The 17,882-nt window shown below is 40.8% G+C and overlaps 3 protein-coding genes across 3 annotated transcripts; 1 reads left to right on the top strand and 2 right to left on the bottom strand.

Annotated features, from left to right (window-relative positions):
* The first annotated feature begins 821 nt into the window (after positions 1-821).
* On the top strand, positions 822-4,692 carry LOC135619180 (catalase isozyme 2-like). Its single transcript, XM_065120938.1, has 8 exons — positions 822-956; positions 1,273-1,369; positions 2,222-2,499; positions 2,960-3,736; positions 3,822-3,911; positions 4,065-4,132; positions 4,215-4,308; positions 4,415-4,692. Exons 1-8 carry the CDS (start codon positions 942-944, stop codon positions 4,472-4,474), a joined length of 1,479 nt encoding a protein of 492 aa, XP_064977010.1. The 5' UTR covers positions 822-941; the 3' UTR covers positions 4,475-4,692.
* Positions 4,693-5,184: 492 nt separating this feature from the next.
* LOC135619181 (UPF0548 protein At2g17695-like) lies at positions 5,185-9,042 on the bottom strand. Its single transcript, XM_065120939.1, has 3 exons — positions 8,719-9,042; positions 8,442-8,643; positions 5,185-5,548 (listed from the first exon to the last, which is right to left on the bottom strand). The coding sequence occupies exons 1-3, from the start codon at positions 8,976-8,978 to the stop codon at positions 5,345-5,347; spliced, it is 666 nt and encodes a 221-aa protein (XP_064977011.1). The 5' UTR covers positions 8,979-9,042; the 3' UTR covers positions 5,185-5,344.
* Positions 9,043-9,981: 939 nt separating this feature from the next.
* LOC103994532 (protein RKD5) lies at positions 9,982-16,346 on the bottom strand. The gene is made up of 10 exons (XM_018830482.2): positions 16,118-16,346; positions 15,821-16,034; positions 15,614-15,716; positions 14,568-14,642; positions 14,196-14,457; positions 13,298-14,049; positions 12,948-13,227; positions 11,656-11,903; positions 10,776-10,999; positions 9,982-10,378 (listed from the first exon to the last, which is right to left on the bottom strand). Exons 6-10 carry the CDS (start codon positions 13,536-13,538, stop codon positions 10,148-10,150), a joined length of 1,224 nt encoding a protein of 407 aa, XP_018686027.2. The 5' UTR covers positions 13,539-14,049; positions 14,196-14,457; positions 14,568-14,642; positions 15,614-15,716; positions 15,821-16,034; positions 16,118-16,346; the 3' UTR covers positions 9,982-10,147.
* Positions 16,347-17,882: the final 1,536 nt, after the last annotated feature.

Genomic DNA, 17,882 nt, shown 5'->3' with positions numbered 1-17,882 from the left:
TCAATACAATTCAAGAACTTCTATTTAATATTCCTTTAAAAATAATTAATTTTAAAATATTGCATATGCATTTTCTTCTATTTTCACATTTGTTCATTTGAATTTTGGTTTAGGAAACAACTAATATAATATTTCAGCTTTTAGAAATTTTATTTTTTTTAAACTCATAAATAACCATGACTAATAATGTTAATCATAATTAATAATTTAAATATTGAGAGATATAATATAATATATACTAACAAGCATTCTGTGAAGGTGATCATGTTAATACAAACGGACCACTCTATTATATATATTTATATTAATTTGGAGGAATGGATATAGTCAATAAAAACTTGGAGAAGCAAATATTTTATTTCCAAAAATGTGATGGGATGGAGTTGTTAAACCTCCTTTCCTAAATAATGATTATAATATATAATTCCTTAGAATGATTTATTTGAATCCAACTAAGATGGCACAAAGACATGTCTCAAGACATTCTGTTGTCATTCATGATTAGTATGTAATTAGATCATGTAGTTTAACTTACCCGTCGCACCTACCCGTCATGTGATTGGAGTTGGTGATAGGGATCAAACCAAAGATCCTCACACTTACAAGTCATCGAACGCTACCCAACAGTCTGACGTAAGCCGATAAGGATAAACTTGACAGCGGCAAGGTTTGAGGGGATCATATCGCGGAACGACTCGTCTCGTCTCGTCTCGTCTAGTCGTCGATCTGATGCACGAATCCGAGCACGGAATAGGAAATCTGACCACAGTTTTTATGCCACGTGTAGAAGGAAATCTGGTGGCCCCTCGCAGAACTCGCTTGGAAGCCCGAGTGCTATTTAATGCCCTCCTTTCCCGCAAGCCTCTGACAATTTGTCTCTGCCTCGTTCCCATTCGAGAAGAGAGAGAGAGAGAGAGACCGATCGAGATCGGGTCATCGCCATGGATCCTTACAAGGTAGTGTGTCGATTCCCCTCACCGATGAAAGATCTATTCCTTTGGTCTCTTTTCCCCTCCCCCACCTCTGGAAGTCCAATGATTTTAGGGTTTTCTCTCTCTCTTTCTTCTTTTATTTTTCGATTTGACGAATAGTACGTTGGCTTGAATTCTTTCTTGTGAGCCTTTTTGTTCTTCGTCCAATATTCGCTATGAAACGTTAGATTGCTAAGAGATTCGAAGAATCCGTTCGATTGCACCCTTTTGTTCTGATCGTGTTCTGATCGCTATAAAGTCTGGATCTTTATGTCGTTGTTGACGAAAAATTTTGGTGCAGTACCGACCTTCGAGCAACTACAACTCCCCCTTCTGGACCACCAACTCTGGGGCTCCTGTTTGGAACAATAACTCCTCACTCACCGTCGGAATCCGAGGTAATGCAAGAACTATCCATGTTTGATAGTTTATTGTCTTGATTCATCTTTGCTATCTTGCTTATAGGGCTTTCCTTATATCTAGTTATTTCATTGTTCTTCTTGGTATGTTCTCTTTTAATACAAGTCCTGAAATCTTGGTGTTGTTTTAATAGCGGATGTGGATAAATTGGATTAAGGATTTACAAATTCTTAAAGTGAATCAGCTTTTTGGAGTCGATCAAACACATAATCGTAGATTTTTATGTCACAAGAATTTTTTGTTGTTTCTTGAGTTTGATTAGTGTGCAAGTGAAGCAACACATTTTGATCTCGCTGTATCTTCTTGAACGTACATGGCTGGCTTGCTCTAGTTACAATAGTAAATTAGACTAGTGTTTATGTTGTGGCAAATACATTATTGTTGAAAATGATTTAGTTCTTTGTAAAAGGTGAGAAGTATTCATGAAGTTGTTCTTTGTTGTGCTATCCTAATAAAAAAAGAGCGGATTCAAATACCGAATATAGCGATGTCAAGGTACCTAGTCTTACCTCTATATTTATAAATACGGTTTTCGATCATTCCACTCATTCACTTAACTTCCTTCTCGGTTATTGAAAATAGGAAATAATTGCAGCTCAAATTGATGGTTTTTCTCATTCGGTAATTGTAACAAAACTAACTGAGAAAATTTTGTGTATCGACTGCTTCTACAAGTCATGTTGTCTTGCGTAAATTGCTGATGTTTCAGCAGGGGTGCTTGCCTTCTAGCCGCAAAGACAACATGGTCTCACTATTTTGATGTTCTTATGAGTCTAGAAATTTTTCTCTAATATTTGACTAAAGAATGCTGGTTTTTTTCTTATTGAAAGGTCCTATTCTTCTTGAGGATTACCATCTCGTTGAAAAGCTTGCCCAGTTTGATAGAGAGCGCATTCCTGAACGCGTTGTTCATGCCAGGGGAGCAAGTGCAAAGGGCTTCTTTGAGGTTACCCATGATGTCTCTCACCTGACCTGTGCTGATTTCCTCCGTGCACCAGGAGTACAAACCCCTATCATCGTTCGCTTTTCAACTGTTATTCATGAGCGTGGGAGTCCTGAAACCTTGAGAGACCCACGAGGTTTTGCAGTGAAGTTTTATACAAGAGAGGTAAATGGAAACTTGCCATACACTCATTTACCTTCTCCTGCAGACAGTGCAATTCAATACTTCATGGAAAGTTGCATGAGGTTACATTTCTTGTTCTTCTTGTCCCATGGTATAACGCATATTCCTATATAACAAATGTTTCTACATACAAGATGATATGCTTTTGATCTATAAGACATAATATGCTTGTTCATTCTGAATAAATATTTAAATACTTTAAACTTAACTAAGCATATGGCTTTCTATATCTCAATAGCGACAAAAGATCCATGTAGTCAACCCCAAACAGTTGGGGCTTATGACTTTGTTGTTGTTGTTGAATTCCGAATCATGATGATATGCACCAGTTGCAAACGTTTGATCTTTTTTTTTATCACACGAGTTGTCGACAACTATGGTTGTGATATATTGGTATGGCTATCGACTTACATAGTCCCTTGTTATTTTTAACTTGATCCAGGGCAACTTTGATCTGGTGGGCAACAACTTCCCTGTGTTCTTCATCCGTGATGGGATGAAGTTCCCCGACATGGTCCATGCTCTCAAACCAAACCCAAAGTCTCACATTCAGGAGAATTGGAGGATTCTTGACTTTTTCTCTCACCACCCAGAGAGCTTGCACATGTTTTCTTTCCTCTTTGATGATGTTGGTGTTCCCCTGAACTACAGGCACATGGATGGTTCTGGTGTGCACACCTTTACTCTTCTCAACAGGGAAGGAAAAGCTACATATGTTAAGTTCCACTGGAGGCCAACAAGTGGTGTGAAGTGTTTGTTGGAGGACGAGGCTGTGACAGTAGGAGGAAACAACCATAGCCATGGCACTCAGGATCTTTATGATTCCATTGCTGCTGGAAACTACCCGGAGTGGAAGCTCTTCATTCAGACCATGGATCCTGAGCATGAGGATAGGTTTGATTTTGACCCACTCGATGTCACCAAGACATGGCCAGAAGACATCTTTCCTCTGCAGCCAGTTGGGCGCATGGTCTTGAACAAGAACATTGATAACTTCTTCAACGAAAACGAGCAACTTGCCTTCTGCCCAGCAATCATAGTGCCTGGAATCTATTACTCAGATGATAAGCTACTTCAGACCAGAATTTTCTCTTATTCCGACACCCAGAGGCACCGTCTTGGACCAAACTATCTGATGCTTCCAGTAAATGCTCCCAAGTGTGCTCATCACAACAACCACCATGATGGATTTATGAACTTCATGCACAGGGATGAGGAGGTAATCTTAGTTTTTTTTACTTTTGCTACATCTTGACCCTTTACATGGTATCCAACAAACAAAATTTTTTGATTGTTGCTTTCAGGTGAACTACTTCCCCTCCAGGTATGATCCTGTTCGACATGCAGAGAGGTTCCCAATCCCATCCTCTGTTGTTACTGGAAGGCGTGAGAAAGTGAGTCCCCTCTATATAACATCACCCTATGCTTCCTCTAGGATGACCCATGAACTTTAACCTGAGCTTTTCTATGATTGTCATCAACCTTGCCATATGAATCTTATCAGAAGTACACAGTCATCATTAGATTGTTTTCTTTTTCTGATGCAGGCTATCATCAACAAGGAGAACAACTTTAAGCAGCCTGGAGAGAGATACCGCTCTTGGGCTCCTGATCGGTTTGTCCTTGTTTTTATGGTGTATATATGTAGTATAGCATGTATTACTGAGATCTACCTGACCTTGAAATGTTTGATGCAGCCAAGAGCGATTCGTCCATAGATGGGTTGATGCGTTATCTGACCCTCGAGTGACACATGAAATAAGGGACATATGGATTTCCTACTGGTCTCAGGTTGGTCTTCCATATCCTCCTCCTCCTCCTCCTCCTCCTCTCTCTCTCTCTCTCTCTCTCTCTCCTCCATCTGGTTTCAAACATGATTGGTTTCTTTATAATGCAGTGCGACAAGTCTCTTGGTCAGAAGATCGCAACCCGTCTTAATGTAAAACCAACCATGTGAGGTGCTGCCAATTATGGTCAAGAATAAGCTTTGAAACTGCACTACTGAGAATTGGAATGGTGTCCAGATGAAACTGATGTTAAATGTATTTGTACTGAGTACATCCGAGTATGATCCATTTATGACTGATCTGGTATTATAATGTACTGTTGAGTCTTCCTATCCTACTATCTACATATCATGTTCTTTATAATATGATATCTCGATATGTGTATCAATTGCCAAACTATGCCTGCTTCTTTACAGCCCTTCCCGTACTGACTGGTTCTAAGACAACTTTTCTGGATATTTGATTTAGAACCTTAATTTGCCTTTGGTGTATTTGTTTAATAGATATCAATTACCCATTTCCCAATAGTTGTATTGATACTCTACGATGATAAATAAACATCAACTTGTGGTGATCGATACTGATGAGATTTGGAGCCTTGAGTGGTATCAAAAGGTTCCATATAATGGTTGTGTAATTGGCAGCTTAGTGCTGCTTGGTACTATATAATTTGTTCATTTAACAAGATCGCGTTCTATTCTCTTAGTGTGACTTTGTAAAGTGGAAGATATATTTGTTTTGCCATGACATTAAATGATGGTTTGGTTGCTTAGATCATTGAAGCTGTGGAGAACCAAATGTACACACGTTGTCAGCACTGTTGTTGATGACCTCTAAACTTCCAAAATTAAATAAAACGTCGTGAACAAGACCCTCCATGTCAATGATCAAAGATAGTGTACCATGTAATGCCGAGTCAAGATCTCGGCTAACTCCAGCAAATCTACAGTTGTCTTTTATGAGAGGATGCAAATACAAACATGTTGGCTAATACAAACATGTTGGCTAATACAAGTCGTTGTTCCACAAGGCAAAAGTCCTCACTCTCCTACCGCACACTGCTGTTTCATGGCAACATGCTTTTTTAGTGCATCCGCAGAACGATGAGCGAAGAACTGCTGCCTAAGCTTTACATATGGATAGCCTACCAAGGAGAGGAAGTGTGCAGGCTTAGAGAAGGAATAGATTTCATACCAGACCTCGTCGTTCTCGTCCCGCTCGATCGAGAAGCGCTCCTCCCCTGCCTATTCACGACATATGCAGCAAAAGAAAATAACAAATGTTTTCGTCATGGCCGTCAGCAACATGAGAACATTTTTTATCTAGTTTTTCAAAGGGATAGCATATGCTTATTGACTGTTGCTCACCCTTCCTCTATATATACACAACATAATTCTGGAAAGACAGGCTCTTCATCTTTTTGCAAGCAATTTATTTGCATACTCTGTGAAGATTCTAACTAGTGTTATACTTGTCCATCCCAAAGAAGCAGATCTCCATTAGTAAAGGCCAGAAGAAGTCGTTTCATATTGGGAACGGATATTAAACTATTGGGAATGGTATAAGAATTAAAGGTGAACTAAGATCTGAACATCAGGTTAGGGTCCGATTGTACATTAACTTGATTAGCATTGCTTATCCATCGCCTCAATAAAAGATTGTATGTGGATTTATGAGCTGTTGCAGTGGATTGAAGAGGTACAATATAAAGGGTATGTACAAATAGGAGAGGAAGTAAGCAAATAGATGGATGATACTGCACTCTCTCTTTCTTCTCGATAGTAATATTGTGGACTTGCATGCTGTTGCAATGGATCGAAGAGGTGAAATATAAAGGGTATGTACAAGAGGGCAGGAAGTAAGCAAACGGATGGATGATACTGCACTCTCTTTCTTCTCCATAACAAATATCCAGCATTTCAGGTACTATGAGAATTCCTATGAGACACTAAAGGAGGTTTAAACACACACCACAAATTTGTCTGACATAATATTCTTATTCTACGACCATTACCGTATTCTTTATGAAATCTGATCAACAACACTAGTTAAGCTAGTTAGCCTGACATTCTGTAAGTTGCTTGCTGAGTTTTCTTTATCGTGATCTTTCACCTAAAACTGATAATTGATAAGGTTAATGCAGATTTTGGTTTGTTCGATCGTAAAACCAATTTGGAGCTAACCGAGTTCCTATTTTGCGCTTGTCTCTGACAAACTTTGAGAGAATGCCAAATCCTCCTTGCCTCTTTGGGTGCTAACCCTATAGAATTGTGACAGGGACGCGCCCGACAAAGTCCCTCTGATGCTTAAGTTAATCTCAGTTATGAGATATTGACAAAGAGCCGAACCCTTAAGGGGTGAATGCACAAAAGCCTTAGAATTTCAATATGTTGAGGTATGCATCTAAAGAGGCCTTTTATAGTGTGGCTTTAGAATCGTTATGCTTGAAAACATGTATTGATGTCGGAGACGAATACATGCTTCTCCTGGTTCTGGCGAAATCATGTTGCGCTAGATCCAAGGAACATGTAACAATTGTGACATGGTTTATAAGCATGGGGGACGACTCCATACCAACCACACGATGTCGAAATGTTGGACACATGGTGCTGCGCCATCGACTATGTGGCAAAGAGGTGTTGGCCACAGAATGCCGGGGTATCGGCTACATGGCGAGGTGTTGGCCATGTAACATCAGGATGTCGACTACGTGATGAGGAGGTGTCGACCACCCAATGCTAGGGTGTTGATTATGTGACGAGGTGTTAGCCACATAGAAATATTTTCTTATCACATTTAACGCAAGTGGTAATTCATGCTAGAATCAAAGATCACTTGTACAGAATAGTCTAGAAAGATATATCGACATTTAGAACTCATTAAAAAAAAGTAAATTTGACATAAAATATATTATAAATAGAATTCAGTCATAGAAAGAAGAAACTGCTTTGAGGTCAAAATCAAACAAGATCTCAATCCTAAAGCTAAAAGAATAGAAGAACAGTGAAAATCTAGAAAAATGACAAGCTCTCTAACATTAACAAAGACTTATATAAAATTATCATCTTTTGTAGTCGTTTGGCAGCACTAAACTTTCTAACTATTCACTCATGTGAATTCTAAGTATCATCTACTTCCAGATTTCCATCCCTTGCTCTTTGTTTTTTCTTTCTTGTACATGCCCATGAGGGATGGGTGCCCTAATCAGTTAATATGAAGCATTAAGCCACATTTTCTTCTTTTTGAAGTGATGCAAGATCCAATATTATGCAGTTGAGTGCCCTTTAGCATCAACCACTTTAATAGCCTCGATTTATGTGCTAATAAGGACCAAACAAGACCTAACATATATAATGATGATCACTGCTGTTATAGGCTTAGCCATACAACTAGTTAACCTGAAACAAAACAAGTAGACAGATATGTAGAAGTTCACCTATAAAACCAAATGATAGAAAATAGAAGCCATTGATCTAAAGCTTGATCTTCCAGTGATGCCAAATCATATCAACTGTTCCCACTAGTCGAACAGGTCCTCTTCGATGACAGGTATCAATCCCATTGTTCACGAAATCAATAGTGTTGATTCTAGTATCCTCTCTCTCTCTCATTCTAAAGGTTAGAGGATGGTTTCCCACTTTAAGCTCAAACCTATATGATCATGATGACAAACTAAACTCTGTAATGAATAATAAGGATCATCATTGATCATGCCAATTATCAAATCTTGTCTATACCATACAACAATCTAAACATGCCAGAACCTGAAGCTACACAAAGATGCATGATTTGCCTAAGACAAAGAATGCCTCCAAAAAATATAACCAGCTATTATGAAGCTTATTATAATTACTAATACACAAATAATTCGAGTTCAAACAAGGTTCAATACTGGCATCACAAGAATCCTTTGACTAGACTTGAAGTGAAAAGTTCTAGTGAATTGCTTGAGCTTTACAATCAAGATGTCATAGCCAATTGAGTGCATAGGTTTCAGGAGTTAGAGAGATGCTTTTGCTAATGCACAAAGTCTTCACCAGGAAACAATTTCACCAATCCATCATGATTTAGTGATAGCAATTATCAGAAAGTAAATACTACAAAGCTCAGTAAAGGGGAAACAGAACAGAATCATACCAAGAGGTGGCCTTGGAGAGTGCCACTGCCGAAACCGAAGGAAGCCTTGGTCGGGCCGCGGCCAGAGATCTCGTCACGCACGTAGGCGATCCGGAGCGGCATCATCAGCCACGGTATCAATTCCTTCACGCAGACGCAGAACCTCACCCCTTTCTCGACCGGCGTCTCCGGATCCACAAACGTCCATCCCAATTCAAAGTGCCTACACAGACAAGCATAGCATCAATCCGACGAGAGAACAATCGGAACAGGAGAAGACGGGAAACAACGGGTATACTTCCAAGAGAGGAGGGCGGATTTGGCAAGGTCGAAGGTGCGGGGACCCGCGCCGAGGAGGACACGGGCGCGGTTGACGAAGAAACCGCTCTTGGAAAGGGCTTCTTCTTCGACTACTACGTTGTCTCCGAGACTACTTCGAAGAGGAGAGGAAGCGCCGTGGAATTTGGGGTCGTAGTTGAAGTCGCCGGAGCGGGCGATGCAGGCCTTCTGCTGCTGTCGCGTGGGCCGCCCCAAACTAAGGAACAAGCCGCCCACCATTATGCCTCGAGTTACTGCTATGCCAATGCCGCGGTCGGCGTCCCACCAAGTAGGATGTTTGAGGTGGAGGAACGATGATGGGATGATGCGCCGTGTTGGCCAACGGGTACGGGTTACGGATCCAAAATTGGTATCCGAACCCAGAATTCCAACCTCAAGCAAACAGCGTCACGTGCGGGCCTCTCTCGTTTAGGCCCAAAAGACACGGAGTGTCTTATGTCGAAGAGATGCAATCAGATTAACTGGATCCGATCACCGATGTGAGAGCAACAAAAACGAATATCTAAGGATTTTAGCTCAAAAAAAAATTATTTTTGGGCCATTTTGTCATCCAACGGGTGTATGATAAGATCACCATAAGGTCCCGATACCGCCCCATTCTCCAGAAGAGAGCATGATGGGCCACAAACTTAAATATCGGCCCATGTTGGACATTGGGGGACACGCGACTGCGAAGAGAACGCAGCTTTGATCTCTGGCCGGATCCAGTTTTCATGCTCTCTCCAAATAAATTGATTCGAACTATCTAAAATTTTTATTTAAATATTTTTTTTCATCTAACTTAATTATATCCTTACATCTATTCTTAACATTACTAAGATTATATCTTATATTTTTAATTTAAATCTTACTTAATCTAAAATTTTTAGTTTTTTAAAAATTATCTCCACAATTTAACTCTTAACAACTAAAACCATATTATCAACAAATAATATATACCGACAAGGTTTATTTTATAAATAACTTATAAAATCATCCATTATCAACATAAAAAAAATAAAAACTTAATACAGATTCTTGATGTAATCTATACTAATAAGAAACAGTTTTAGAAACCCTAGACCTTTTCTAAATCAATAAAAGCTATATATATATATATATAATATTATAGTGAAACATAATTCCTTGTGATATGTGATTTGTTGCAATTCTCTTTCTAATCCTTCTTCAAGAAGATGTATGGTTTGTAAGTTTTGATGGAACCTTTAGGAGTCACTCAGAATTGCACAAATGTTACTAACCATCAGCATAACCATATGCAGTGACATGATACTACAACAAATAAATCATCATCACTGTTCTATGTTGCCATTAATAACACAACCAAAAAGTGAGGATACTGCATCCTTTGAGAACCATACCCTGAGGATGAGAGAAGAAATCCAGGATCAAGTGCATGCCTTCATTGGAGATGTGCTAAAATCTTGCTTGCTAACAAGAGCTTTTGCCCTGTGTCTTCTCTTGAAGACATCTTGCCTGAACCTCTTGGTTTCTATCTGCAACTCCATGAAAGGATTCTTCTCTATGCACTCCTTTTCACCTTCCAGCATTCTTTGCCTCTTAATGACTGCTTTCATGGCAGCTGATTTGTTCTCCTTCTCCTGTCGATGAACCTCCTCCTGCGCATCATCAAAAGATTTCATAGAATATGATAGGTTTTGGAAGACAATTTCAAATCTAAGTGCATTCATAATCATTTCATGAGTGACTTTTGCAGGAATGGTGTCAGACAGACACATCGATGAGGTATCATAACTGTGACTCATAATTCCTTAGAAGCCAATTTTCATATGAAGCATAGGTGTGACGCTGACAGTAAAAAAGTGAACACAACTACTAAGCAGTATCTTAGGATGTCACCAGAATTAATTAGATTTAAATGTGCAAATCAATGTGCTGGAATTAGTAAAGACATGAGATTTGGTTAGTGGCTCAGAATATGGCACTGCATACTGTTTGTGTGACCTTCAACTGTGACCAAGAATCAGTATCAGAAGAGATGTTGCAATTAATTACCTGGAGATTTTGTATCAGATTGTCGAGAGACTTGATTTTCCGATGTGGCCAACGAGGAATGCCAAATTCTCTACATTTTCTCTTCAGAACAGTAAGTCCAACCCTCAGATATTTCGAAGCTTCAGTAATTGGAAGATCGAAGTATTTAACAAGGTCGGTTAAAGCAATATTAGCTACATGCTCTGTTGCAGCCCTCTTCTTCTTCTTCATGGAGATTGCAAGTTCTGCAGTCTTTCACAGAAACCATTAGGAGCCATAGCTAAGTGGATAGAATTCTCAAGAAATGAACTTATATGATTAATCTTTGCGAATAGAGGAATAATGGACTTGCATGTCAATTTTCTAAATGTGCTCTGACAATAAAGAACTATCTTCATTCAATATATCCTAAATGGCAACATCCAAATATAAGATTCTTTTATACAAAGAAAACAAATTAATGTCCTAAACCATCAGCAATTCCCTATTCATCGCAATGGATCATTCAACCACAACTGTTATCATATTTTACATTCTAACCTATACAAATGCTCACAATAATATCTCAACCACATTTTGTACAAATTCCCAACAAATGCACATACTGTTCATAGATTAACGGCATAGTATATGTATCAAATCGATAAATAGTATCCATCTATTGTGCTTTTCCATGCATCCATCTAACATTATCTAAATCATCTATTTGGTTGCTCATCAAAATAATCTATATCACACTTGTATGTACTGATAAAAATGTGAAACGGAGAGGAGTGGAACAGTCTGCGAGTTGATAAAAGACACCAATGTAAGAGTGAAATATATTTAAAAGATGAAAAGAAAGTTTATTCTTTTTTGGAGTGATTGTAGTGAAAACCAGTATTCATAGAAGACTTCCTACCTTGTAAGGTTCTGTGATTTTTCTGATTCCTCAACTTTACATGTCTGATAGTGGAACATGAATCTGAGGACCCATCTTCATAACCAGTATCTGCATATTCTGCTGTATCATGGGGCTCTTTTCCTTCACATACCTGAATCCCCTTTGAAGCCAAACTGATGGTATTTTTAGTTTCCATTTCACACCTCAACTGGAATGCCTCCTGGAGATCACCTAACAAAGTAGGTATATTCTTCAACCTGGGATTTCTGCCATACACATATGAATCTCAGTTATAATTCTAATTGCAAACCCCAGTAAGAACCGTAATCTCAAATACGGAGATTACTAAAAATTTCAGAAGGTGCTTCTATAAGAGCTTACTTCGGTGTAGATTGTTCAGTTTCACTTAGGTTTAAAAACCTTGAAATGAACTTTGAAGATGGTCTTGAAGTAGAAAGTCAAACAGTTCATTAGCTTAGGACCAAAACTTAAGAAATATAGAAACAGGAAGGGAATATAGTAATTCGAGGAGCTAAGGCTAGCGACTATGATGCAGGAACAGAGCTGGTAAGAAATGAAAATAGATCTAGTGTCGTTGACAGTCTGCCCACAGAAGTTTGACTAATAAATATCAACCTATAGCCAAATTTTCAACGATCACATATAGGAATTAGGAATGCATGATAAGATACATGACAAATTTGCTCGTCTGAAAACTAGAAGAGCTTATCAAGACAAAATAAAAGGCCAAAACAAAGGCTGAAAGAAAAAAATAAAGTAAATTCCAAATCTTGAGTGAATGTCTTGCTCATGGTAGAACAAACATGAAGCAGGCATAACAACCCGAATCTTGACTAATGCAGTCACTCAGCCAGTAAAGAACATTAGAGATGTCTTTGGAAGAGTTTGCATGTGACAATTGTATTTCCTCAAAACATGACTCAGGAACAAAAGCTGCAAGCATGAACTTTGACAAGGGATTCCTAGACTTCTTGTAGTTTTCACTAGAATCCTTATTGTCACACAGTTCAAGAGGCTGGGACAATAAGCGGAGCCTCCCCAGAATCTGTTATGCAGACCAATCATTCTATCAGAAGCAATAACTCGAGAAAAGGTGAAATTTCTAGCAAAAATAACAAAGAACAACCAATTGTCTATCAAAGAAATAGCAAAGCAAATGGACAACTTCCTTCAATCTAAATATAATCTGCTAGGGGCAATCCTGACATGAAATGTCTGATTAAGAAGATGGAGAAGAATGGCTTCTTTCTGACATTTTTTTTTTCGTTTTCCTTCACTATTTATGTTACCTGGAAAGACAGAGGAGTGGAGGAATCGGAGAAGAAGAAGCGGAGAAGGCCACGGTAGAGTCAAATGCAAGTATACAGCGCCAGAGCCCCACACTCTGCCCCTCCTTGAACCTGTACCGGAATCCATTGCCACCATCACCTGCCGTCGACGCCACCATGATGGGCCCAGGGATGGGATCACGCATTTCGATGCAGGAGGAGGGGGAGAAAAGGAACTCCCTCTCCACCCACTCCTCCTCCTCTTCCGAGATTTGGTACCCATGCAGGCTTCTGATTAGCTCTGCACCAAAAACCACTGATTGAGAGTGAAGCTTGCGGGAGTAGAACAGAGAGCTCTGTAAGAAGATAACCTTGGTTGAGGATGCTTCGGAATACAAAGAGAGCAGATAGAGGACGAGAGGAGGAGGAGGAGGGAAAGGCTGGGGAGTGCATGATGTTACAGCGGCTACCAGTGGAACATGAACTCTTGTCTGTGCTTCCATTCCTTGAGTGCTGCTTTAACTCTGTTGGCATGCAACGAGAACGTGACAACTGACACGCGAGGGCGCAAGGTGTGCATGAAGGCGAGAACCAGCCGCGGACAACCTGCATGTTGTTATCTCTCTCTCTCTCTCTCTCTCTCTCTCTCACAGAATACCTTTCGGAAAAGAAAGCTGAATGGAATAAAATACATATCCAAGTTGCAATTTGCAGTGGGGGTTGTTCGGCGTCCTGCTTCTCAGACTGTATGTGATAGATCACGATGCACCGGCTGACTTACCATCATCTGCTTCCTCCACGGAGCTGCTGAAGAGAGCGAAACCAGAGTTCGCCGATAGATCTCAGAAGACTGGCCTGAGCTGAGCTTGGCGAGGCAGAGAGCGACCTCTGGATGTGAGTCGTTCATCGGACACGCTCTCCGAGAGTGTCCCGAGTCTTGAACAAGTGGAAAAGGTTGGGATAAGCTTCTCAACCTTTGACCGGGTGAAGTTGACTTGCTACTCCCTGTTCAGTCGAGTGTCCTGAATTCCTCATCGAACACCATCTGGGTGATCACAGCTGACACGCACCTGAATTCCAACGTCTTCTTTGACCAATTGATCTCTGTCGACTCACCTATATCCTATTAAAACAAGAAAAACAATCCCTTTGCATCAACTCATTACTCATTTTCTTTTACTCTTCCCGTCTCTCCTCTTTCTACAAACATACATAATGATCGAGAGGAACTAAACAGTACGATAAAACCGGATCCAAAAGAGAACTCGCCTTCCAAGTGAGAAAACCACTGTTGTATGATACGGTCCTACGCATCACATGAACCGTGCCGTGCGCTACTTTTGTTCTGTCATAACATCAGCGACCAGGTGGCCGCAGGGAACCATGCCGAAGAGGGAGTTCGATACGCGACGCCAAAAGGCTTGTGGTGATAAGGCACGAATTCCGTCATCTTCTCACATTTGTCTGTAGACTCGAGAGTTACACTTCTTGTCTTCTTTGCTCATTTGACATTGGCTTGATCCGCAGAGAACTGAAAGGTAAACAAAACTCCTCAGATATCTTCAAAAGAAACAAAAAAGTATACGGATTATCTTATGGTAAGAGAAATATTGAACTTAGATGAAGCATCGAAACCATCACCAGTCGATTGTATTCCCATGTGTTGATGAAGAATCGTACCAGCATCTGCACCACCACCAAACGATGTACTTGCGCCTGTGTCATGTATATTCCAAATGAGGACCGACTTGATCCCACAATAAAACATACCGAAATGTTTAGAAATGATAACATATGATCAGACGCATGATTTTTGAAGTTGTGTGTTGGAAACAGAAATTTGCATGAGATAAACTAGGGGTAAAAATATGCAACAGCAGCAAAACGTCACACGATGATAGTGTCAACTATTTCGAGGAAGTTTATTAAGCTACCAACTTGGCTTGCAAATCAAACACAAACCAACCATATTTTTTAGGAAAATAGATCATGATCAACCTTTTGCTTTTGGAATAATGCACTATCTATCCTCAACAAAGGGCTGTAATACCATCACAGGAAACAGAGGATATACTTCAATCACAAATCTCTTGATGGCTATGGGCCAAGAGCTGTACCCAACACATGTAATGAGAAAATGGAATTGGGTAGAAACTAGAAACTAGGATGCTTAGATCAAAAGCATCATATCAGGTTAAATTATAAGAAAATTGCTGCAAGCTTGTCCATTACTAAACTAGACACATATCCCAACAGATGAGTGTCAATCTACCTGGCATCAAGCATTTCATTTCATTAACCAACCAGCACGGCAAATCTCCTGGCATCAGCATCAGCCATTTCCTTTCATTAATCAATCAGTATGGCAAGTCTCATGGCATCAGCACCATGCCATATGCCTAATCGGTTCAGTTTAGTGTTCAGCTTCTGTAATATATTCTAACATGCAAATATTCTATTAAATTCATGATACCAAGCAAACAATGTTGTATACTAAGCAACCGTATTTTCTAGCAAGTCCAAAGGTCATGTTTCTTTTCAATAATTATCAAGCTAGCCAGAAAAGCAGTGCAAAATACGAAAAGCGAAAGTATACCAACATGTATAGACATAGAATCAGAGAAGACCAGATAATAAATAAAAATTATATATCTTTATTGGAAAAATTGGAAAGAAATGGAAACTACCTCAAACTGTTCCAGGTTAGTGTATGCTCAGCTATACAGCTTGTTCGGCACGGTTCGGAAATCCATCGGATGCTCTATGACTTCATGAGAGTCTGGAAGCTAGCTATATAACATCAGACACAGACATTAAGCACTCCAGGTCTAGGATGAGCTTACTGAACTACAAGAAAAGAAGCAATCAATTATATAAGAACTTCATAAACAGACCTCTTTTGGATCGACGGGCTCGGAAAAGACACCGTAGATCTCTTACCCGGAGATCAAGCAAGATTACAATGAAAACAAATGTTCAGAGGAAAACATCACACCGGCTAAAAAGAGACACCAGAGTTGCGCACTTCTGGAGCCTATCAAGGATGAACACCGACAACTTTTTGTCCGGCAGAGTGTCGTAGGCCCAAAACTGAATGCTTCCTTGTTGCTAACCAAACAAATTAGATGTTTCTTACAATCCAGTGTAGGTCGCGTGCAGCTTTCCATTGAAATAAATGCACGAACACAAACCTGGAACCGAGCACATTGCTTTCGTGGAATTGATCATCTTGGCCTGAAAATTAGAACAGAAAAAAAAAAAAACACATATCAATTCTAATATCAAAACCAAAAGATTGAGCAAAAAAATAGGGAACATTTATAGGCCACTCAACAGATCACCTACAAAATCACTGGGGAAAAATGAGCAGAGCTAATTCAATCAGAAATGACAAGAAAAAGTAGGAAGAAGACAAAAGACAAAAAAAAGCTTATTTTTTTTTTCCCAACGCAATCAAGGTTGCAAAAAGGTAACTGTGTGTGAATTTTCCCCATGAAGCAGCCGCTTAGGTTTTCCGAGAAATGATTGGAGTTGACCGAGTCAAAACTCAATCATCTCTCACTCTGGATATCCGCTAAAGAGAGGAAAAGAGACCAATAAAAGAACGGAACCCAACCAGACGGTCCACCCGACGGCCTCGATGTAGGCAGGGAAAGAATCCATGAAATCCAGAGACCAGGATCCGAGAAGTCGATTTCATTCCACTTCACAATCCACTCTCTGACTTCCAAGTCCCCCAACCGAGACAATCGCCCAGCGTCGATTAGTCGATCAAAAGGGATCAAATTAGAGCTTATTTGTGGCGTTCTCCACGGTCGATCTTCCTCCGCCTGGGGCCCAAGTCGTCGAATTCGGAGGCGGAGGACGAGCTTGAGCTTCTTCTCATTGCGCTTGCCGCAGGAGGCTCCTCCTCCCTCGTCCTCGTCCTCGTCTTGCTCCGGATTTCGCGGTGGGTTAGGTTTACGGCGGTTGACACGGCGGAAGGAGGGTGGGCGGTGGCTTGGGGTAATTTGTGGCGGAGACTGGGATTAGGGACAGTGCTGCGGTTGTTCTGCCGTTGCTGATGGTTCTGGTGGCGGAGGCTTCGCTTGTATATATCGAGGGAAGGGCGGCCCTTCCTCTTCTTCTTGCGCTTCGTCGCGTCGACGGCGTCTCCACTGCCGTTGCCCATTTTGCCCTCTCTCGCGCGCGCGGGGAGTTTCAGTTAGTTCTCTTTTTATTGGGCGTCACACGTGACAGGGTCCCGCTCACGTGACGCCTCCGGAGCGGGACCGACCAGAGTTGGCCAGGCAACAGCGGCCGGGAAGCGACGCTTCTGGGATCCGCTTCACGCATTCAAACAGGCAATTGCCCGCACGCTTGTTGGCTTTCCTGCATGCACAACACATCACCCGTCGTCCCACAAAGACTGACATGGTTCGTACTGTACACTTGCAGCTTCGATCCACCGGTATAACATCATGTTTCCTTCTCCTCGTGCGACGACGACATATGAATCGGAATGATACTTACTAGACATAGTAGCTTGTTTGGAAGTTGATTATACTGTCATCTGAAAGAGTAGAATCACAGCATATATAGATTTAACAAAGCAGCCACCTTTTATTCTTTTAGCTATTATTACAGTAAGCTGTCAACAGGCAACCAGGTAGCCGCCACCGGACGAACACCACTGGCCATAATACCAGATAGCTCACGTCGCACATGCCCGGCACCCGCAACCCGGTCCACACGTGCACGCCGCCCGGCCCACCACTGCACGCACCACGGACCGCCCACACGCGCAGGGGTTGCAACTGCAGTGTGTTGAGCTGATGGCCCATATTCAGCCCATGTGGGCTTTATCAGCCCACAGCTCACACCCCCTCTTAACCTAATCCTAATTAAGATTAGGGAGGTGTGGTGGCTGCGTTTTAGAGGCAGATTAAAGCTATAAAAAGGCAGCAACGAGGCAGA

This window comes from Musa acuminata, chromosome BXJ2-8 (genome assembly GCF_036884655.1).
Source record: "Musa acuminata AAA Group cultivar baxijiao chromosome BXJ2-8, Cavendish_Baxijiao_AAA, whole genome shotgun sequence".
Lineage (NCBI taxonomy): Eukaryota > Viridiplantae > Streptophyta > Magnoliopsida > Zingiberales > Musaceae > Musa > Musa acuminata.
This window is presented reverse-complemented; position numbering and strand designations above follow the sequence as displayed.